This window comes from Dermacentor andersoni, chromosome 11 (genome assembly GCF_023375885.2).
Source record: "Dermacentor andersoni chromosome 11, qqDerAnde1_hic_scaffold, whole genome shotgun sequence".
Classification (NCBI taxonomy): Eukaryota; Metazoa; Arthropoda; class Arachnida; order Ixodida; family Ixodidae; genus Dermacentor; species Dermacentor andersoni.
The window spans coordinates 62477995-62501510 of NC_092824.1; the positions used below are offsets into that span (position 1 = coordinate 62477995).

Genomic DNA, 23516 nt, shown 5'->3' on the forward strand with positions numbered 1-23516 from the left:
GGGGGTCTTTGTGCTCGTCGCACTTGCGTGTTGAGGTGGACAACGTGGTACAATTTTTTTTTTTTTATCAATAGTGTCGCTGATAATACGCGGCACGATGCGTTTGCGAATCAGCCTCGCGAGATAAACGGAAGCTGAAAATTTGAGCCAGTTACGCTATTCATTTAATCTGTCGCACTGCATTTGTCACCTACTAAGGATGCGGAACTTTCTGTCGAACCATCTACACACGCTCCACTAGAGAGATAAAGCGGCACAGTTGTATTCTTTCCCAGGTCGCAGAACTCTCAAATGAGTGGGCTAACAGTGTGGGCTAGTTGGCGAAGCACGGCACAGTAGAAGGACGCGACACCGCCAGCACTATGGCGCATATTATTCGAATATATATAGTAAATTAGCGCAGTGTGGTGTACAGACAAGAGAGAGAGCAAGAAATGAGAGGAAACAGAGGGAGGGCAACCAGATCAGCGACCGGTTTGCTACCCTGCATCGGTGGTGAAAAAAAGACAAAAAAAAAGAACACAGAACAGAAGAAGACGAGTGTCGCTGTACTCCCTTGACTGTGCTATCATACAGGGACATTGTACTCAGACGACTGTACTGTACTCTACAGTACTGTATCACTGACTGTACTCATTTTACTGGATTGGTTTCGAGTGCACATTACTGTAGCGTACTGTGGTACTGCACTATACTCGGTTGTACAGAACTGTAGTATTGCACTGCACTCATTCGACTGTAGTATATTCGATACTGTACCTGGATTGCGCGGTCTGATCTGGCTAATGGCGTTGCGAAAAATCCTGCATGATATGATTTTGTATCTCAGCAGAACATCTTACTGAAAGATACACGGAAATTCAACAGAAGAACTGCAGATTTTCCGTGGATGCTTTTGTAACAGCCACCGTTCACACTATCCGAGGCCATCGCGCAAGGCGAAAAAGCCCCCTTCTGCGCGACTAGCTCGACAAAGACGATATGAAAAAGAAATATGAAAAAAAAGGAAAGAAGAAATATTGGAGCCTGGCGTTGGGACCAATTTCGAACACCGGCGCCACCCCGAGATATAACTCGTCCGAGAAAGCCAGACGCCAAGCCTGCCGCCGGCTGTCTCTGCGCGGTTTTAGAGACCTCGCGCGCGCCGCTTCGCGTCTTCCGCTTCTTCCAGAAAACGCGCCCATGCAGCCACACATCGAGTGCCATTTCTCTTTATTATCACCGCCTCAAAGAAGAAGCCGCCTTCGCGGAACTGGAAAGGTTACCAGCACAAGAAAAAAAAAGCTGAAAAAGAACGCAGGAACAAAAAAAAGACAAAACCCACTGCAGAATGAGAAGATCGTATAAAACGGGAATGCGAACGAAGCGTGAAACGCGCAGGAACGGAGGAGGAGGTTGAGGGGAACAATCGCCCCGTCTTTTTGGCCCCGATCGTGCAAAAACATGAGGGGCGTGCCCATAAAAATCCGGAGTTCAGGCACCTGCCGAACCACGCTAGCGTACGCCACCAAGTATTGCGTCTTCTTCTTCTTCTTCTTCTTCTTCTTCTTGGCGTTCCTTTTATCGCCACTCCTGTCAAAGCAGCTTCTGAGGAAGGTAGATCTTCACGAGCGCCTGTTTAGAAAGAAAATCCAGGGGGCGAGAAAAACGTAAAAGCTGAAGTAAACGCGCGAAGTTCAATACTGTCCGGAAGGAGAAAGTTCTCCGTTTGTCTCCTACGCACCTCTATGCGAAAAACAAAAGTGAGAATTGCAAAATGAAGAAATAAAGAAAAGCCAGAAGCAGGTACGAAACGAATAGATGACTCGAAGAAAGAGAAAGATTGTTGGAGCGGTCTTGAGTCGGCCGGAGTGCCTTCCGGTGGTTTCTTGTGCAAGTGTGGATCTGTTTGTTTATCGTTTTCTTTAAACTGCTCCCTCTTGATGCGAACGCCCGGCGGTTAAGAGCCGTGTTTATTTTTATTTTTGTTGCCGCTCGGGAGGACAACAGATTGAAACGCTGTTGACAGGTTTGTCGCGGAGGATGCGGAATCTGCGAGCGATTTATGCCTTTCGGGATAACTTTTCTATTCTTTTTTCCTACCCTAGTTCCGGCCCAAAAGGGTCTTTCGCGGAGGCACCCGGGATGTAGTGATTGTTCTCCGGGAGAGAATAGCTCCCCGCAGCTACCCCTCAACCCCCCCCCCCCCGCAAGAAAATGTACATATAGAGTATAATAACGATAACAAACATTTTAACGAAAAGAAAAGCGAAACATGTGCGACCAGTTTCCCGTGATTTAAAGCTCGAGGCATTTCGACGCCATGCACAGAGAAATCGTCGACAGTGACAAAAAAAAAAGAGAAGAAAAGAAAATACGTTCTCCGACCTCGAAAACAACGGAATGCAGCCCGACGTGCAGTGCGTGCTGTGATTTTGATGGCGATGATTCGGCATGTACTGCAACATACCTGCAAGCTCATTTGTCGCCGCTTGTGGAGGAAACGGAGTGCGGATGAGAATGGTGTAAGAGGTGAAGTGCTTCGAAAAGTAGTTTTCTGCGTACCGAAATTTCCAGCGTAGAACTCGCGTGTGTCTGCGTGTGAACTTGGTTGAATGGGTGACCAGTTTATTCGACGACGCTGCAAGTGTTGGACACTTTCGTGGCCGGTTGTTGGGCACAACCATGTTTATTGCCTGGTGGCACTGGGAAATGAGCGAATGAACGCACTCACGATCACAATTGCGAGCACTTGGCATGAGCGCGGTTGAATCGATAAGCCATGTAGTGGGCGTAACAAGAAGGCAATGGTTACTGTACGTGCGTGCGCGCGCGCGCGCGCGCGCGCGCGTGTGTGTGTGTGTGTGTGTGTGTGTGTGTGTGTGTGTGTGAGAGAGAGAGAGAGAGTGAGTGTATGCGACTTTAAGTTTTTGGCGAAGCTTTCCCTGTGTACCCTGCCGGCTTTGTCGGCATTAGTTTCATAGGTTCTAATACGCGCTGCTTGACTGAAGCTTCGCCTCACATCTTTTCCAACATATGATTTCGATCTGTACAATTTTGTAAGTTTTCACTTATGTTTACGAGTGTGTGTTTTAAAGTTGTTAACTAAGTTGAAATTAAGTCAAGTAACATTAAATTCTATCTCTTTTTTTTTTTTTACGAGTCGACTCGCCGTGGCCAGAAATAACGATGAATACGTTGTTCCATTTTTCATTTGTGTGAAACAATGTCTGGTCCTTAAAGGGTAAAAAAAATCTTTAACGGTAAATAAGATGGAACAAATACATGCCTTCGGTGACCCATGCCGTACTCGCCAGAGCTGAAAGCATCGGGTGGCAATTTATACGCCCTCGACCCGCACTGTTAATCGCGTTAAAGGTGATCGCCATCGTCCCCCATCTTGTTCCTATTTTGCTCCCCAGTGCAGAGTAGTCGGCTAGAAGAATGTGCCTCAGACAGAGTCTCACGTATTTCACATCATTAAGCATTGTTTCTGTATACAGTATCTATATATAGCTTTGTGTGTACGCTACTTCTTTGTGCCGATCCTCTCCAGTGGTGGCGAGAAAGAAACCGATGACGTTTGAGCTTCGACAAAATTGACCCCCATGGCATAGTTTTACTTTGATGATTCTTCTTCGCGTATTCGAATTTCGCGTTGTTCTTTTTCTTTTTATTTCGTTCGACTTTACGCGTACATTGATCTTAATAAACGTCCCTGTGGCTGATTGGCTAACATGCTATGACGTCCTGCTGGTGACCGCGATGGGACGGGTTAGATTATTGACCCCGAATCCCCTGCGTACCTCCGAGTTCAAAATGAAAAATAAAAGAGAAATAAGAAAAGTCCGTGTATTTAGTTACATCGCCTCTCTCGCCAAAGGAGCTAGCGGCGGCTAAGGCTGGCCCTGAGTCCTCACAGCCCTGGCGTTCTTTTGGCAAGTTAACCCTGAAAATAACGAATGAACGAATGATACTACGTATTCTATAATATGTTTAACCAACTAGCCAACTGTATGATTTTTTTCCCTGGCACTACGTAACCAAATAAACGGGTTATTAGCCTAATAAGCACGCCGAAAACTGCTCAAATGGAAAGTAAGATGGCTTGTAGCTCTCGAAGCGCGCTGGCATATCCCGGCCAGAAAGTGTGGAGGGCGTTCAACTTTTGACGCATGCAAAGCAAGCAACCTTTCACGCGTCTGGTGCTTTCAATGCCGCATGCGCGAGAGCTGCATAATGGAGACTGACTGCCCGGGATGAAATTAGGTGCACCGTGCGGAATACAGGGACGCCCGCTTTCTTTCTTTCTTTTTTTTTTGTCTCCGATATAAGAAACTTCTGGCGTTTCGCAGAGGCTGGGCCGCACTATACGCCTTTTTACATCTAAATGAACAGAAGCTTTAAAAAAAATTGAAAGAGGCTAAGGTAATGCGGTGGCCCCTCGATCCATAATCGAATAGCGGGTGTCTCGTGAGCACGCTGTAAAAAACGTAGCCAGAGACTCAAAACTTCTGGGCTCGTATCTTAATCTTTCTTTTTTTCATTCATGTTGAACGCTCTCTCCGCGGTACCTTTCCTTCTTGTCCGTCTTTCTTTCTTTCTTTCTTTCTTTCTTTCTTTCTTTCTTTCGTTCTTTCTTTCTTTCTTTCTCCTTTTTTTCTTTGCACGTTCCTGTCAACTTCTTTTGTCGGATGAACTTTATGTATTAGACGAGATTTTTCCCCTTTCATTTTTGCTTCGCACGAGAGGCGCGCATATGTTGTATGTTGATTTTTTTTAATAATGCTATTTAATGTGAATGTTCTTTTGCGGATATTTTCTACTGTGCGCTCTCACTCCGTGTTAAATAATTCTCAGTCCCTCTCTTCCCTATATATCCACAACCTTACAACGCGTGCACTCTGCGCAAGTGTATACGCTATTTCTCGTCCGCTATTGTAATCTGCTTCACTCTTTTACGGCGATTTTCTTCCTTCTATATTTGACGCCTCCGCACCCAATATATTGCCTGTAGAATTTTGTTCCGCGCAGATAAGCGCTTTCGGATTCGCGTTTCTCGCGCGTCCTTTTTATCATCGTCACCGTCATACGCCCTTCTGACCTCTCCCTCAACCCCGTCTCCCTCATCCTAGGTACTATCTCTTCCCTGACTTCCTACCTTGCGCTTCCGTTTGGAGGCGGCAAGAGAGGTGGAAGTGTGTGCGTATGTGTGCGTGAGGCGTATAGATTGTGGGGAGGAAATAAGCTCGGGCAATGCTGAGGGCGGGGTAGGGGCCCTCCATCTATATGCTAATTCCCATAATGCACTGTGCGGCGGCGCGGCATACCCTTCCGCAGCGTCTCGGGTCGTCTGCTGGGCTTCCGCTAGCAGACGACGTTCGTTCCGCGCGGCTCCGTTGTCATACCGGATTTGAGTCAGCGACCCCAAGCCTTGTCTGTGTGTGTGTGCTTCCTTTTTCTTCTAGCTAATCTGTTTTTTGAGGGCGCGCGTGCTAGTGCGTTTGCGCGGCAAGTTTATGGGTTAAGCGAATCACGCAAAGGGGGAGTCTGTCCGTGGCGTTTCGCGTTTTCGTCTCTCTCCAGAAGGGTGCTACGCGGGTGAAATGACGCCTCGCTTTCCTGCGCGCTCCCCCGTCTCTGGATTGCAGTCGGATATGGCTTCGGATTCCGGTCGGTTATTGACGGAAGTTGAATAGGGAAGCGTCGGGCCGCCGGGAGTGCGGAGAGCGCATTTCCGGCATTAGTGACCATGGCGTCGACAGCGTTGTTGTGTAAAACGCCCAAGAAAGCTGTTCATGGCAACGAATTGGCTCCGACTTCGGGTAAACCGTGAAAGACGCTGAAACGAAACGAAGTTACTAGGAAAGGTTAAATTACAGAGTATGGAATGCAATCGAAACTTGTCTATGGCATTTTCTTTTGCGCAATCTCTCGTATTAACATTTTGAAATTGGCATATTGCCTCTTGGCTGTCAGAACTTCAGAAATACCTTGGCTCCTGAAAAAAAAAGTCAGTTATCAATTCTCCATCTTCGTGTGCCTGCGAAGTTATCGTGCCGTGTGTGTTCCTCTTGGTTCGCAAACTTGTGCTCAGCTGCAAGTGCTTGCTATTATCAGCTGCCAGCGCTGAGGTGACCATTCTTCATATTAATGGTTATTAAATCCAACGCATCACAATTCCCTCTAGTTTCTGGGCAGCCGCTGGCATGACGCTGGTATCAATGGTATCAAATAAAATATGTTATCTAAAGTTACTCATTTAAATTTGAGCTACCATGCAAGCGTATCAGCACTAATTGGGCCTTTCGCCTAAGATTGCATGAGGCCTGCGTCGGTGTAAAAAGTAACAGATATGTGTTGGAAGAACCAATCCTGCAAATATGCAAGTCAGCACCGTATTCGGGGCTATTCACTTTATAGTTGTCGTTTTAAAGAGTTCCACTGACGGAACTTCTTTCTCTTTCATAGCAAGAACAAGCTAAATTACCTGCCTCAATTGCAATTCTGGAGCGCAACCGGAGATCGTTGTTCGAAACGCGCGTTCAGTTTGCGTTCATTTTCGCCTCACGCGATTGGCCTAGGCCGCGCCGACGTGGTCATGCGCGCCCGCCGCCTAGGCCAATCGCGTGGGGCGAAACTGAACGCGAACCGAACGCGCGTTTCGAACGATGATTTCCGATCGCGCCCCTTTACCGTTTGCATATTGGCGCGTCCTGCACATCTCCTAACCTCGCAAACCTCGTAGTGTAGCAACATGCTGTAGCTCGGAACCGTTCAGGAGCAGGCAACTCAGTCACTACGCTGAGCGCACGATCAGGACAAAGACGAAAAAAAAAGGAAACACGAAAAACAAGCAGGCAAAAAAGAAACGCGTCGGGAGAACAGAAGACGAGGCTAATCCCAGCTGAGCCAGCGAATATGCAGATTCTCAGAGTTCCGGAGGTTGTTATGCAAATGTCGTCCGCGTCATTTCTTGTGTCCCGTTCGGCGAACGCCTTCGTGTGCAAATGTCGGTGCAATCAAATCGAAATCTCGGATGTAATGGCGCAGCGCACGTGTCTCTCGCGGGGCTCGTTTGCGCATGCGTACGTGTGCGCCCGGGCATTATTAGCGTGCGCCTTCGGAAACGGGTACGTATAAAAGCTCGTGAAACTAATCGCTCGCAAGAAATGAGCACGAGAGCAGACGCAGCGCTGAAGTTAGTCATTGACGTATTTAATATAATTGCTTCTCTAATATAATCATACACTCGAATCCGCCATCTTGTCATTTCTGATTGGCCCGCGAGGCGGCTAGGCTCTCTCTGATTGGCTCAAAGCACCCGTCAACATGGCGGAATCCGACAGCGTGGTGAAATTTCTCTCTCTCTCTCTCTCTCTCTCTCTCTCTGCTCACCGTGAGAACAGCGTGGTCGTTTGCGCTGGTCGGTGTATATCGGCAAAAAAGAAAGCTGATTTTAACAGCGTGACACTGGGCATACGGCCTTACACTATCCTTGTGGTTGTCTCTGCCCTTCCGTGTCGTGCTGTTAGTATCCTCTGTTTACTCCTTAGTGCCGAATCCGCCACCTTTGTCAGCTGTGATTGGCTTGCCAGGTGGCTCCCTCCTTCCCCTCCGAAAAATAACGCAGCGGAATTGGACAATACAATGAGTTTAGCGTCGCCATTTTAAACCAATCTTTTTTTTTTTCGTGGACTGGACAGCTTATGGAGCTGTAGTGTTTATTAATGCTCATTCGAGAAATACCAATGATTACCTTTTTCACCAACATGACTAAAGTCCATTTCACGTATTTCTTTGTCGTTGCTTAGGTTGTGCAGGCCTTGAACTCACTTGCTCAGTTTCTTTCATCTTTACGGAGGGACGTGTTGCAAGTACAAAGTCATGCGAATTACCCGCAGGCGTCTGTAATCTAGTTACACATTTCTCAGTCATCCGACTGGTGTATTAACTGTAGGGGATGTATAAGCTTATGAAGTTAAATATAGTAACCTGGAATGGGGGCTGTACGAGCAGAAGGAAACGGACGTCGTCTTTCCTACTCTTTCTCATTCCATTTAACGTCAATACGTACCAACCGGCCCAAATTAGCATTCTCTTTTTGTAACCCGGCTTTATCGGAAGCTTTGCTAGCGGTGGAAATTGGCGCCTTCGCTCTCTTTTCGTGACCTCGTAAGTTGGCTATCGTCTGCTGGGGCTAGTTAATTGTCTATCAATATAAAAAACGAAGTACATTGCGTGTTATAGTTCACAAGGGAACTAAAGGTTCAAGCTAGAGACCATTGAGAACTACTGCTGAACAAGTTAAAAGCATGCGAAAGATTTTCAAAATTTGTGACGTCATAATAAAGCTGTGGTCTTGGAGTGAAATTCAAGAAGGAAAACCTTATCTCTCACTTTCTCCGCAATAATAACTCATGTCTGGATTTTGAAAAAAAAAAAAAAAGGTGCAAATACGGCTTGAAGGAAGTGTTTCGCTGGAGGATTGAACTATAACTTCGTGTTGCGGTTTACATGCCGTTTATTTATGAAGGTCGCCCGCCGAATTTACATAACAGGGAGCTTTAGCTGAACGCTCAGACCGGCGTATGCTAGGAATATGCCAGAACGCTAGTGCGCATGCCCGCAAGGCTCATGACGGCAGCTAAACGCGGAACGCTTTCCCCTCGCTCCGGAATAAAGCCCGTTGAGCGCAGCGTGGGGAAGCGCCCACTTGGTTTCTTGGTTGTTTTGGAGCCAAGCTGATACCGCATCGCTTCCGTGTCGGCAAGACGTGTCCATCAAAAATGGGAAGTTACGCAGGTCCCTGCAGTGCCTCAGCACGTGAAATTTAAGCAGAGTTGAGCGTAAGCGACCCTTTGCTAACATTCTCTGATATGCGCTGATCTTTCCCGAAAATCATTTCTACGTGGTTTGATTAGCGCGATACCATTTCAGAGAGACGCTTTCCCAATTAGATCCACTGTCTTGCGGTTTTTCCAATAGTTCTGGGGCAAAACAAAAGAAATAAACGACGCAACGACGGTTTGAAGTTGGGGCCGCAAGCCAATGTAAGCCAACTCAAGCCAACTCACCGCTCTGGGACTTGGGGCGTTTGGGAATTGCGCCAGAACTTCCCGATTACGACACATTGGTTTCGGCCAGACGACAAAGAAAATCGATTACGTGCTCTGAATGTAGTAAGTGGCAAATTCGATTGACCAACGTTGGGAAAGGCTCCGCTAAACGAAGCATGATTTGGTTTCGACCAAAAGACGGCGCAATTAACGAAGAACGAACGAAGGCGCACGAAATTTCACGTGACGTACAACCGTCGAATGCAAAGGGATAGATGGTTCGTTCTTCGTGCTTCTCTTTCTGTTTCCATTACGTACCGCGAAAGTGCGTCTCGACGGACGACGAAGAAAGGGTTCTTTCCTCTCAGAGCCAGCGTTTTCTTTTCTGTATCGACTTTCCGCTTTCCCGTAAGAAGTGTCCACAGAAACTTTGGCTCCGTTCGACGAACCAAAGTGTTTATTGAGGTTTGTGTACGTGATCTGCAAAATAGCTTTGTCCTCGAGCTCGGGAAAAGTTTTTCTTTCGCTTCCCGGCATTCCACGGTGAACTTCGTTTTTGTTTCTGTAGCGTGAGTTACTGCCGCGGCCTCTACCGGCTGAATCGCTTTTCGGCCAAATTGAAGAAAGCGATTGCCAAAAGTTTCTTTTCTTCGCTTCGCCACGCGAAAGGAAAACAAATGAACAGGTCGGGCATTGTGCGCAAGCGGACGAAACCCGCGTACGCCTTCTGGTACGGCACTGCAGTGCAGACGGCCAAAGTAGCGAAAGAAACAGAAAACCTTCTGGAAACGGGTGCAGACGACCGGAAGTTACGCGCAGTGACGCCAGCGACGCCTTGCAGGGAGGGCATTAGGTGCGCCGGTCACGTTGCCATTAAAACCCTTTTAGCGTACACCTTGTGCCCGGCGCGATCCCGATCTTTCTCCGCCTTTTGATCTTGTATTTTTGTCGACGCTATCACTGCTCACGTCACACTTTTGTCGGCTGCTTTTCTCCTCTTATACAGTATTTTGCCGTCTGCCCTTTGGTAGCTGGCGCACCTATTGTTGCGTGTTTTCTGCTTGTTTACGCGATCTTTATCGTCTGCCGTTCGCCTGTTCTGGTGCGCGCTTTTTCTCCTCGCCGAAGTGATTCCTTCACTGCAGCTGCTTCAGCTGTGCCGAGTCTGAACGCTTGCGTTTCACGTATACCGAACGCGCCGTCCATTCTCGCATCGGTGGCCATTTTGATAGAGAGCGAGAGCGAACGAGTTCTGGCAAGGCGGCTTTGCCCGCCGCGCGCCGGGAATACATACGACGCCATTTGCGGCACGGCTGTGTAACGCCTCCGAGCGAAGATGCGAGGCGACGGGCCGTGCAGTGCGCGGACCGCTGAAGTGTGACGCCACCTCTCGGTTTCATTATTCATCACTCGACGCCCGCCCGCCCGTCTTTCCTCTTATCTTCCGAGAACTGCGCGTCACTGATCTCGGGAGCAGTGATCGAGCGAATCTAGAAATAGCGCGGTCAGCGATCGCTACGAAAGTAGAAAATACATGCGTTTTTTTTTGCTTCTTCATGGTGACAGGTAATTGCATGCAATACGTGTAAGTCGCCGCTGTTGTATTTTTTTCGAAATTGTATACTTCAATTTCATAAAGCCTTGTTACAATCATTACATTTACTCGATGCTGCAGTACATGTGCGCTTCAACTTATACGGCACCTGAACATGGCAAAATTGTTGCGGTGGTGCGTCGTGTCGATAGCTAGCAGTGGTACGGTAGAAACTTGGCAGAATCGAGACGTAATTCACCGGCGGTGCAGCAACCTGAAGCTCTGCTGAGGGTGGCGCCATCTGGCGACGTGTTCTAAAGCCAGCTTTTTCCCTGCCGTGTGGTACTTGGCTGAACGAACGAAAGCTTTCTCGGGGGAAGTCTCTGTACGGAGACTTCGGGCCAAGGCAACCCTTACATCTGCCATAACTTGTACCAGGGGTCGACCATATGAAGACAATGTGCATTCAGTGTACCAGGTGCTCCGCTCCTGCGTCTCCAGCGGACGCCCGTCATTGGTACTCCTGACACCCTCTGACACAATTAAACGGTCCGCGAAAATGTTTTTAGAGATGTGAAGTTGAGGTCTGACCGACATGACGAGTATGAGCGATTGTTCATGGACAGTACGTTCGACATGTCGCTTTTGCAGTATATGCATGAAACTGGCTTCCACGCTTTTATATCATTTCATAGCCCCACTATACCGCGTGGCAACCCAGGCAAGTAAAGCAAACAAACAGAAAAAAGAAACGCTGAAGGAAGGCGGTCGAGAGGGCTTCCTGTTACGATAATTCAGCACAACAGGCAAGGTCGGCGGCAAATAGGGCAATAACAGTTGATGGCTTGTGAAACGTTGATGTCTGCTCTGCAACAGCCGGTTGATTTCTCCGCTCACCAGTGTGCATCCTGTCTTTCTCCGCGCAGTGCTGGACCTGGCTCGCCACTGGAGGCGTTCGGTGCAGCAGCCCCAGTCTCCGGCTTCAGCGCAGGCTGTGCTCATCAAGCCCTCGCCCTTCGACATTTCGTCCGAGGCGGCGGACGTCAACGAGGTGGAGACGACCTCTGTGCCATCGCTGCCGCCGAGGTGAGAAAAAAACACACTCCGAAAACTCGTTGTCATACGTGTGCAGGCTGCAGGAGACTTACCGGATGAAACAAACTAAACTGAAAACGAGCAATAACGCACGTGCAAACAAGCCTCTCAGTAACCGCAGCTGAACGCGCTCCATCGGTATGATTGTGTACATGCTCCGCCGGAGTATGTACACAACAATACCGAACCATACAACCATACCATACAAGAACTCTCGGAAGTCGAGTTGAAACTTGGGACGAGCAGCTACGCCCGTAAAGGTACTTGCCAGTCCTCACATTGTTCATAGAGTGAAGGCCTTTGCGAATACTATGAGTGCAGCGAAATGAGTAATACGCGCGCTGGAAAGTAGCGGCGACGCCCCGTTTGTGGGTGGACAGCGCAGGTATCTGCGCGAAGGCATTGCCAACGCGATCCAGAGAGCTTCCTCTTGCATTCCGCTGAACTCGTTAGGCGCAAACCCGGCAACCACCGGTGTTGCGGGGCGCCCGAACAACCGACGCGGAATGCGAGTGCCCGCGCTCCACCTACCGCGCGCTTCGCTATACTGCCCCTGCCGTCCTCCTCGGTCTCCTTTTCGCAGGCTTTCGCCTTCTTCTCCCTCCATCTCCTTATAACTCTTCTGCCCGTGTCAGCATGCTCCCTCTTTTTGTCTCCTCCACATCATCGTATCTTTTTTTCGCTTGACTTTCTGTGCCTTCGTGCGATCCACTACGTGAATCGCCCGTTTCCCGGTTCTAATCATTTATCTCCCTCTCACTCGTCTCTTACTTCCGATGGCACGGTAGTGTCCGCACTGGCTCACGAAGCCTCCTTGTCATATGTGCCTCCGAGATGGGTAACCATGAAAAATTTTACTTGCGATAGCGAGTTAAACCTTCCGCGGCTTCGTGAGGGGCTCTTGTCCGAAGCCTCTTATGTGTCATATGTGTAATGACGCATAAAGGAACGCGGCATAAGAGAACGCGAACGTGCGCGTCGAAGTTTGTCGGGGGCAACAGCCGTTTTTCTTTTTTTGTCTGAGCGCTAACCCTTATGAAAAAAAAAAAGAAGATGCAACATATCACGCAGCAGCAAAGACGAAGACTTTGCTCAATCGCGTGCTACCTGCACCTTGTTAGCCCAGTTTAATGAGTGCCCATCTGAAGTGCTGATACATGAGCAGGAAGACCTATACGTCAGCAGCTGCACGTAAAAGCGGAAAGTTGAAATTTTATTACCAAGTTTTTCCAGTCAACTGCGGTTGTGGGTAGTTGCTGAGAGAGAGAGAGAGAGAGTAATTTATTTACAGAAAGGTGTAAAGGTCAGGCTACGCTTTACCTAGCCCTCGCCTACTGCCCTGCACAGTGAAGAAGGAGCAGTAAAAAAAAAGAGTGCTAATGACCAGAGAAGGAGGGGCGTATATGCAAGTCCACTACGTGCAAGTCCACTCGTAGGCAGGGCTAAATGCCAATAGATGGAAACAAATTAACAGCGCTAGCAAAAGACGCGCGTAAAGAACGACAACGCAAGGCTAAAATTCTAAGCGAGCCGAAACGCTGATCCTTTGCTAGAGCCGTTAATTGCAGTCCCTTCAGTCGCAGTCCTATGCGAACAGTCTCGAGTATTTCCCGTGTCTTTCTTTACCCTCCTCTTCCACATTCTCCCATTGACTCTTCGCCTCCACATTCAGTCGGAGTGTTGACCCTTTCTTCCTCGTTACGCGTCACTCTCTAGCCTTAATTTCGTCCTCTTCGTTCGTCTCTCTCTCTCTCTCTCTCTCTCCCAAGCCCGGGCGACGCCGCTCTCTGTTTCCGCCCTTCGCGCGTCTAGGAATATTCGTCGCACCCCCAAAACCGCGCGAGCGTCACCGCTTTGGGAATCTTGTCGCGACGCGAAGCACGCGACGACGCGAGACAGCTGCCTAACCGACTACGGCAGCTTCGTCCGCCGCGATGCCGAAAAAAGGACGGTTTCCCGCGCGCCCGCGACAACCGACGGGCAAAGCAAGCGGTGCAAAGATCTTCCTCCACTCCACCGAGGTCTTCTCGTTCTTCCCCTGCGAGACGGGCACCAGGCTGCAGCGCGATCCTCATAGCCCGGCTGTTTAGGAACAGCAGAAGCGAGCGGCGTAGGCGTAGGTGGGGATACTGTACGTTTCTTTATACTAGGGGCATGGAGCGTCCGTGTTCCCGAACCCTTTGCTGTCGTCACTGCGATGGAGACAGGACAGCGCGAACAAGATGAGGGCGCGCCAGTGCAACTCGAGTGTTATGCGGTGCAGTTATTAAGTTTGCGCGCATGTTATGATGTCACTTACGTGTGACTATAGAGTCGTGTGGGATCATCTTAAAATGGCGGTGTCGTGCGACTGTGCCAAGTATCTGTAGAACATGTTTCCATCGTTCATGCCCGTGGTGACACTACTTTGATTTGTGTTAAAGTTGTATGTGGTGTTTATTGCAATCTTTCAGCTCGTTTTCTCCTTTTATTTTTCTTTCCTGAGTAGTGCGTGGAACTTTGTGATAGCCAGCACGATATAAATCTGCATTGCAGTTTTTTTTCCTGCTTTATTGAGAAAAAGAAACGACATGAAAGAACGCATTATCGTCGACTCTCAGCTGAGTAATTTATGGAAAAGCGCTCGTAGGAGACGTGCAAAGGAAAACGCCAAGGAAAACATAACCAGGACCAGAGTTCACACTGATTATCGCGATTGGGGTAAATACTGAAATTCCTGAAATGAAGCATTAGATAAGAAGGTTACCTTACGCCAGATGAACGTACAACGCATGCTTCCGGAACACCAGAAATGTGAGCATTAACGTGAACGCAGTCTTCGTAATAAGCCAGACAGATCCAGAACTCCCACTCTGCCTCTTCGTTCCCGTGTGAGATATTGTCAGCACCTTCTCGGGACTAGATGATCAATAAACAAAAAGTACAAGGCATTAAAAACAAAAGAGACACTAATTTTAGTGTATTTTTAGACCATTACAAAAAAAGGAAGTGCTCACAAGCATCCAAATATGCCTTGAAATCTGTGACGTCGTACTAACGTTAGCTGCTCTGCCTGTGCGAGCGGTAGTTTCATTACGGTAAACTTTTCGTTGCGTTTGCTGCAATCATACCTCCTCTTGTCCCGCCAAATGATATGCAAATACAATTCCATTAAAGCTATTCATAGTCACGCGAAAGCAAAGAATTATAATAATAACAATAATAATTTGCGCTGTGTTAGCAAACCACCCTTCTACAACACGGAAAAGGTAATTATTACCGGCAGAATAAACTTTGTAAGCCAGGAGAAGATGAAAAACCAGTGCTGAAGACGCTTTGTCGTTTCCGCAAAAGAATTCTGTGTCATCGTGGATTTCGACAAAGTCTGCGCGGCCTCGTTGTATTCTTAAGCATCTAACAATTGAAACTTGACAAATTTCAAGAACATTTGTGGAGCTTCAACAGGCTAAAATAAAAAAATACTATTTAAAATCCGCCACGTCACATTGACGTGCTGGCACTTGGGTTCCAGCACGAGAACCAAGAAATGTAACTGCGACCTTTGTTCTCTCCTCTAGTTAAATGACATATTACTGCGAAATGAACAGAAATATAGCTTTGAAAGAACGCTTTATCAGTTAAATAGATGAGGTGGTTCTCTATTTATTCTCTCTTTAAACCAGGTTAAATATAGCTTAGCGTTGTTCCTTGATTTACACTGAATTCTGTAACGTAAGCAAGAGCGGATGGTTGTATGTCCACGGGGAACCACAATCGCGGTGACTTGCGCACTGCGAAATCGTTTCTGTATTCTATAACGTCTACAGAGCTTAACGAGACTTCGTTAATAGCTTCAGCGTGCGAGCGCCTGACCGTGGGTGTACGTGTCGTTTGTGTGTTTGTGCAATCGTTGTGCATAGCATAACTATCATTCACCGCCTGAATCGGCATGTGCCAGTTCACCAACCAACACCTCCAGCTTCTCAGTAAAGTCAGCATGCCCCTCTAATCCCGCCACTTAGGCTTATCGTCTGTCACTCTGCTACTATCGCGAAAATGACGGTAGTCGCGCTCCAAGCACGCGGTGTTCTTGCCCCCGGCTGGCGTCGGCACCACAGATCGGCCGCCGCTGTTCATTGCACCCGCGAGCAGCAGCCGAGAGCAACGAGACACTTCGCGTCTCTTGGCGCGCGCCGCTCGTCCTTTCAAGGAGCAGGATCGTCGGAGCAGGAGCGAAATATCCCGCGACAGCTGCGAAGCTCCTTCGCCGCACATCGCGGCATCCCGCGCATAGCCCGGGCCTGTTCTATCTTCTGATATCCCCGTCTTTTCTTTTCTCTCTTTTTTATCGTTAAAAAGCTTCTTTTCCGCCTCGCTTGTTTTCCCTTCTCTCTCCGCCTCCTCTTTCTGCCTGTCACCGCCTTTCCTGCTCGGCCTCGTGTTCGTATCGCCATTTCTTTGGTTGAGTACGCTACGCCACTCACACTGCGGAGCATTGCAATTTAATTTCAGCGCATTTACTAGTACGTCTTGCGTCCATACACACATATACTGTGCGCGTAAGACCATGACGCGTGATCGTCTGCTCGCTTACGTCTGCCGGCACCGCCGACGTGTTTTGCTCGAGTTTTGCACGTTTTCGTGTACCGTTTACCCCCACTCGGTCCAATACAAATGTCTGCGCTTGCTTCGTCTTCTCCGTCGCTTTGTTTGTTGCCCGTTTTATGTTTTCTCAACCCTGCCCTATTCTGCGTTTCTTTCGCTCCGTCTGCCTTCCGTGCTCGTCACTTCCAATCTTTCGTCTGCTTCCTCTCAGCGTTGTCGTCTGCTTCTCCTTCGGTTGTCGTCTGCGCTAGCGCCTTCATTCCTAATTTCGCTCCGTTGTCTGCTCGTCTGCTTTCCTGTTCTCGCGCTCAAAGTCCCTGCAGCCGAGTACACTTTTGTTCTTCCATTTGCTCATTTGTTTTATTTGATTTTGTCGCGCGTCCCCGCCGCTGTCTTTCTTATTCTTCCGCGCCCGTGTCATCGGGTTCTTCGGTTCCCCGCGTCTCCTGTGTCGCGGTGTTCTTGTGTTTTTCTCCCCTCTTCCGGCAGAGCAACCCTGTTCTCCCGTTTCTTCCGAGATCCCATTCCTTCCTATATATCGCCGGCAATATTCCCCGGGTGCCGGTATTATTGTCTCGCGCCTCGCGAGCTCTTTGATTGGCCGCTCGGGGTCTCGCCTAACCGTCTGTCGTCTGTTTTCGTTCGTGCAGACGATCCTCGGTCGTTTCGAGTTCCCCCTTTTGTTCTCTTTTGCCGCTTGGCGTCGGGCAGTGCTATTCTCCATATGTCACGTGGCCTTTTTTTTTCTTATCTATATATGCTAGTCGCAAACTATGTCGTATTTGCCGCGGCTTTCAACGAATCACCACAGATAAGCCGTAGCTCGCAGGGGGGAAGGGGGGGGAGTCTTCTTTGGTGAGCATGCGCCCACCAAAGGGGCACCTGCGTTGACGGCGTTCGGGTCGTAATTCTTGTCATTAAGCTCAGGGGGTATTTTTCTTCGTTATCCGAGATCTCGATCAATAACAATCTTGGCTGCTGACCGGAGCTGCGCCTGCGTCATCAGCGCTTGCCTTGTTCCTCTATTAAGTGCTATTAACCATTGCATTTTCTGTGGCTCTGCCGCTGTTCAGCGCGCAATAGGAACATTCGTGCACCTGGAGTAACGCTTGGACGAAGCATCTTACGAGAAAATAAATTTGCCATCTGTTAAAGAGATAGGGAGAGAGAAACAAAGAACAGGCAGGGATGTTAACCAGAAAAATATCGGTTTGCTACCCTGCACGGGAGAGGAGGGATTTAAGAACATGATATGAAGAGAGAAAATGAACCATCAAAACGGAAATTGCCGCTCGAAATTGAGACAATTCAAGCGGCGCACGCGACTATCAGGTTTTGCGCAACTGATAGTAGGATATCATCGCCAATTATTGTAAATCTTGTGAATCTCTGTAAGTCATTGAGCTATATAAGAGTGAAACTAGTGGGAGACTGTTTACAGCAAACTGGACTCAGTCTGGTTAACCTCCCTGCCCTTCCTTCTTCGCTTCTCTGTCTCTCTCTGTCTCTGTCACATATATCCGCTGTCTTTCTTTGTTCGTGTTCCTATCTGCCTACAAATTTTCGCCGGCTCCACATAAAGCTATTTTTTTATACACTACAATGTAGGCACCCCTCTATTTTTGCACAGTTTGCCGCTATGCCAATATGTTGTCTCGGTTTAGTACATTTCTTAATACCTGCCAGGTCTCTTCGGCTACACTGATACGGTGAAAGGCGCCCATTTGAAGAGGTCTATGCCCCTCCAAGATGACCATAGTCTTCACTGTTAAGCAGAGTGAGCGCACTCCTTAATTTGTAAGCTTACAGACCACGCCAGAAAGTGCAAAACCACGCGAGTTAACGTCGACGGTACGACGCAGTTATTCGTGCTAAACCCGCCGTGGTTGCTCAGTGGCTATGGTGTCGGGCTGCTGAGCACGTGGTTGCGGGATCGAATCCCGGCCATGACGGCCGCATTTAGATGGGGGCGAAATGCGAAAACACCCGTGTGCTTAGATTTAGGTGCACGTTAAAGAACTCCAGGTGGTCGAAATTTCGGGAGTCCTCCACTACGACGTGCCTCATAATCAGAAAGTGGTTTTGGCACGCAAAACCCCATAATTTTTTAAATCGTGCTAACACAAATGCACGAAGTTGCCCCTATAGCGCTAACTATTCGTCCAGCTGTAGCCGCCATATTTTTCAGGTCAGGCGAATTTTTTCTTTTTCTCCGCCGTCGACTCAAGCTCATCGCTCCTCCGATGCATCCATTTCAGCCAACGTAAGCAATTTCTGACGTCGGAACATCCATCACATCATTTTGACAGTTTTGCGCTGCGTATGATTTCTGGCATTATAAGTGCTCCTCGGTTCATTTTCTCCCCCATGTCTGATGCCGATCATGGGGTGGCGGCAGCAGCAATTGTGCGCGCTGATGTGGCTCCATCGGGTCGTTATTTTATTCACTAAACATTTCCTCTCTTTCCTGTTTCACTAGCTTAACCAAGAGGCCCTTTTTTTCCCCTATCCTCCCTGTTATCCCCCACCACGTCCTTATCTGGAATTGCTTCATCCATCCTGGTCTCGAGGCGATGGTTCATATTTCAAGGCCTGCACAAAAATTGGCTTCGTTACTCAGCCTATACAGGCTTGGCTCTTTCGATAAGCCGTGTCTCGTTTCGGCATGCGCTCCGCAGCTTATGCAAATAAGTAAGCTGAACTCTGCGTACGCGATCGTAAATATGCCAACCGCCGTACGACTCAGCTTTCTTAATTTTGTGGTTAGCTCGCGCTCTGATTGTGCATATAAGTGGGGTCCTTCATTTTCGGGTTAAGACCCCATAACTCCCGATGTTTTTTTTTTTCCTTTTTTTTTTTTTTGAGCCCCGGACTTAAATTTGTGATGATGGGCTTAACCCCGAAGTTAGCGCTTTCGTAAAAGATGACAAATGCAGGTGCCACGGGTCTGATTTACGCTGCCCGCATTTTGCGAGCAAGTGGTCAAGATATATTGCGTCATCATTATTATTATTCAATTAAGAGTATGGTATGAATGCCTTGTTTTCTTGTTTACTACACAAGCTCAAATCAGTGTCTGTAAGAAAATGTTCTATATTCAGCGTCCGCCGGCCTTGAGCGAAGGAAAGCTTGCTGCTTTTTTCTTTTCTCAGTAACCGCGTTTATACGAATGCGACAGCGGGCGCATTGCATCGCATTACTCGCGCGTCGCGTTCATGTGAACGGCTACAGTGCGCTGGGAATCGAGCTAACGCAGAGCTGACCTCGTTTTGCATTGGTGAGCGGTAGCTGTGATTTTCCCAAGTACGGTATACATTCCAAGAAAGGTGTCTTGATTTGTCTAGTTGGCGTTCCCGTAAATCTGTTGCAAGAACGTATACTGGGAACCAATAAAACAGGACGACAACAGAGCTTTAATCAAGGGCACCGCAGTTCTAGGATGGACAGACAAATGCACCTAATGCGCAATGCAATGTGCACACGTCAATAAGGACTTGTAAGATAAGGAACGGCATTACACTCGTGGCCAAGTATGCGCTTGTGCACTAATTTCTGTACTTTCTTCATTTCATTCTTGCCTTTCTTAAATAATTGCAGTGAAACTAGTATATCAGGGGATACAAATCCCGTATCTATTTGTTGTTCGTGTTGATGTGGTTTCCTTTAAGTTCATTGAAGGCGCAAGAACGAGGATATTTAGAGATGAGTTTGTCACATGATTTGCGAGCAACTCTATTTGCCATTACTTGTTTCAGTTAGTTGTTTCGCTTGTTTAAATAGTTTATCTGTGTGCAGAGGGAGGCTATTCCTTGTGTTGATCAATTGTAAATGGCACCAGAAAGAATGTGAACCTTGCGATGCCATTCAATCAGCTAAACCACCGATTTCTCCCTGGTTTCCTTTTCTTTTACATCTGATTTCGACCTCTAGAATTCAAATATATATATATATATATATATATATATATATATAAAATCTGAAAACGAAGGACCCTAATTATACAAGGAAATCTTAATTTGCGCAGCCTTTTATTCCTGCAGTATTTTTTCCCCTTTCGGTTTTTGTTGTTCTTCTGTGAACTATCTTAAATATAGTCTCAGGGTTTTTTTCATATCTGGGATAAGGTGGCCCTTCGGTGGCCTCTTTCTTGCGCGACCCCGATATTTAATGATCGACACAAGCGACAGCAACCCGTGCTACCGACGACCAGGCGATTTGCGTTGAAAACAGCATAAACTTTCGCTTCATGTCCACCCCGGCAGGACATTCACAAATAAGAATTTTTTTCTGTATTCCTCTGTACTTCTTTCCTAGAATGCTCTCGACATCATGCATGATCTCGCAAGAGAGATTTAACGCCGAAAACTTCGAAATGCTTTCACAAAGCGCGCGTATATGTGACGCTTGCTTCTAACGCGATGCTCGTTACTGAGGATTGAGTTAGGCTTAAGATGCAGACACGTTAAAGAACACTTTTCTTTCCCCTCCCTGTTTAATACCGCTTGGTTGTTTCGTGCGCTTGTTGTTTGAGTAACGCTTCGTCGTCTGTCATTTACTCTTCCTTTTTTTTACTCATTTTCCACAATCTTTTTCTTTCAAATTCTCTCGGGTCTCCTTGTTCACTTTTTCTTCCTTCGAAGACAGGCGCTCCTCGTGAAGCACTTTATCACCGGAAAGCCTGTTTATGCCGAGAGTTAAGAGTGCTCAAACCTAATTTAAAAGTTTGGATACTGTGGATGTAGTTTTCTTTCGCTTTTGTGCCCGCCTTCTTTATTTCTTTTTTCCAAGCGCTGCAACATCGTTCCCTCAACGAAAACTCTAGTTAAATACTCGCATTTTTTTTCTATTTGTTTATACGAGAGGCAGTTTTATAAATGGAACGGCTCCCGTTTTATTCACCGTAATCTTCTAGCAGGAGCAACTCGTCGTATATCTCCATTTGCTTGTTACTTCTCGTGCTTTCGCATTATGACAAACAACGGCTGAACTTTCTCCGTCGTATACAAGCACGCTACCTAGGCGAACGTTTATATATAGTTCTTTTAGTGACATTAGTGGCAGTAGTTCAGAGTACAAGCTTTTTTTTTTTTCAGCTGTTTGCGAAACGCGGTTACCATCGCGACTTCCGGATGGCTCCGTGCTGTCAATTTTTGCGCGTTTAAACTCGCTTGTTACAGCGCGCATGCGTCATAAATCATGCGAGTTCACTAAGAACACACGTAGCACGCAACCTTTAGTCAAACGCCGCTGTCAACCGGGGCTGGTTAAGTGTTCGTGAAAGTTTAGGGTGCGAGAATGGTGCACGCTGGATATCTGGGGTGAGAATATCAGGGCTTTGCACTCCGTTGCGCTTTAACGAACGCCACAGTGGGTGAAAAAAGAAACAAAGAAAGCTTCACTTTAAAACTGTTCGCGCTGTTGTGCACTCTGAAGCGAACTTTTCAGGACGCTTTTCGGGCCAATTTTCGTCGCCGGCGTCGCCGGGATGTTCCGTATATTTGTTTCCCGTGTATATCTCCTTCAGGCTCTGTATGCGCAGTTGTGCACGCCAAGATAGTGCACGAAACGCAAGAGAATTGACGAAAATAATGATCTTTAAAATGTGTCGCATGGATCTTGAAATGCTTCTGATTAGACCCGTGCCCCAAATTTATAGTCCCGTTTCTGTAACGCGAGTTGGAAGGGAAATGGCTGAGTGTTTGGCAGCTCTTGCATTGCGTTATTGCGCTAATTTTCTTCCTTTCCTTTTTTCATTCTTTCCATCACTTTTTATTCCCTTTCTCTAGCACAGTGTAGCTAGCCGGTACTTTCTGACTAACCTCCCTGCCATTGTCTCTCTCTTCTTCTCTCGTCGCGTAGCGGGTTCACTGCTATCATTGTTTCTCAACACGTTCTTTTCACCAAGGGTATTTTTCAAGTTGCAGGATGTGGGCTTTCCAAGTATCATCATCATAATGATCATCATCATCATCAGCCTGGTTATGCCCACTGCAGGGCAAGGGCCTCTCCCATACTTCTCCAACTACCCCGGTCATGTACTAATTGTGGCCATGTTTTCCCGGCAAAAATCTCATCCGCCCACCTAACTTTCTGCCGCCCTCTACTACGCTTTCCTTCCCTTGGAATCCATTCCGTAACGCTTAATGACCATCGGTTATCTTCCCTCCTGATTACGTGTCCTGCCCATGCCCATTTCTTTTTCTTGATTTCAACTAAGATATCATTAACTCGCGTTTGTTCCCTCACCCAATCTGCTCTTTTCTTATCCCTTAACGTTACACCTATCATTCTTCTTTCCATAGCTCGTTGCATCGTCCTTAATTTAAGTAGAACCCTTTTCGTAAGCCTCCAGGTTTCTTCCCCGTACGTGAGTACTGGTAAGACACAGCTGTTATAAACTCTTCTCTTGAGGGATAATGGCAACCTGCTGTTCATGATCTGAGAATGCCTGCCAAACGCACCCCAGCCCATTCTTATTCTTCTGATTATTTCAGTCTCATGATCCGGATCCGCAGTCACTACCTGTCCTAAGTAGATGTATTCCCTTACCACTTCCAGTGCCTCACTACCTATTGTAAACTGCTGTTCCCTTCCGAGACTGTTAAACATTACTTTAGTTTTCTGCAGATTAATTTTTAGACCCACCCTTCGGCTTTGCCCCTCCAGGTCAGTGAGCATGCATTGTAGTTGGTCCCCTGAGTTACTAAGCAAGGCAATATCATCAGCGAATCGCAAGTTACTAAGGTATTCTCCATTAACACTTATCCCCAATTCTTCCCAATCCAGGTCTCTGAATACCTCCTGTAAACACGCTGTGAATAGCATCGGAGAGATGGTATCTCCCTGCCTGACGCCTTTGTTTATTGGAATTTTGTTGCTTTCTTTATGGAGGGCTACGGTGGCTGTGGAGCCGCTATAGATATCTTTCAGTATTTTTACATACGGCTCGTCTACACCCTGATTCCGCAATGCCTCCATGACTGCTGAGGTTTCGACTGAATCAAACGCTTTCTCGTAATCAATGAAAGCTATATATAAAGGTTGGTTATATTCCGCACATTTTTCTATCACCTGATTGATAGTGTGAATATGGTCTATTGTTGAGTAGCCTTTACGGAATCCTGCCTGGTCCTTTGGTTGACGGAAGTCTAAGGTGTTCCTGATTCTATTTGCAATTACCTTAGTAAATACTTTGTAGGCAACGGACAGTAAACTGATCGGTCTATAATGTTTCAAGTCTTTGGCGTCCCCTTTCTTATGGATTA

General features: G+C 47.4%; 1 protein-coding gene across 1 annotated transcript in view; it reads left to right on the plus strand.

Moving 5' to 3' along the window:
- The window catches only part of LOC126517492 (tyrosine-protein kinase transmembrane receptor Ror-like), a 316867-nt gene that overhangs the window by 181315 nt on the left and 112036 nt on the right, over positions 1-23516 (plus strand). The window contains exon 2 of the mRNA XM_055064215.1: positions 11499-11658. Within this exon, the coding sequence (XP_054920190.1) occupies positions 11499-11658 (160 nt within the window). The remainder of the gene's footprint in view (positions 1-11498; positions 11659-23516) is intronic.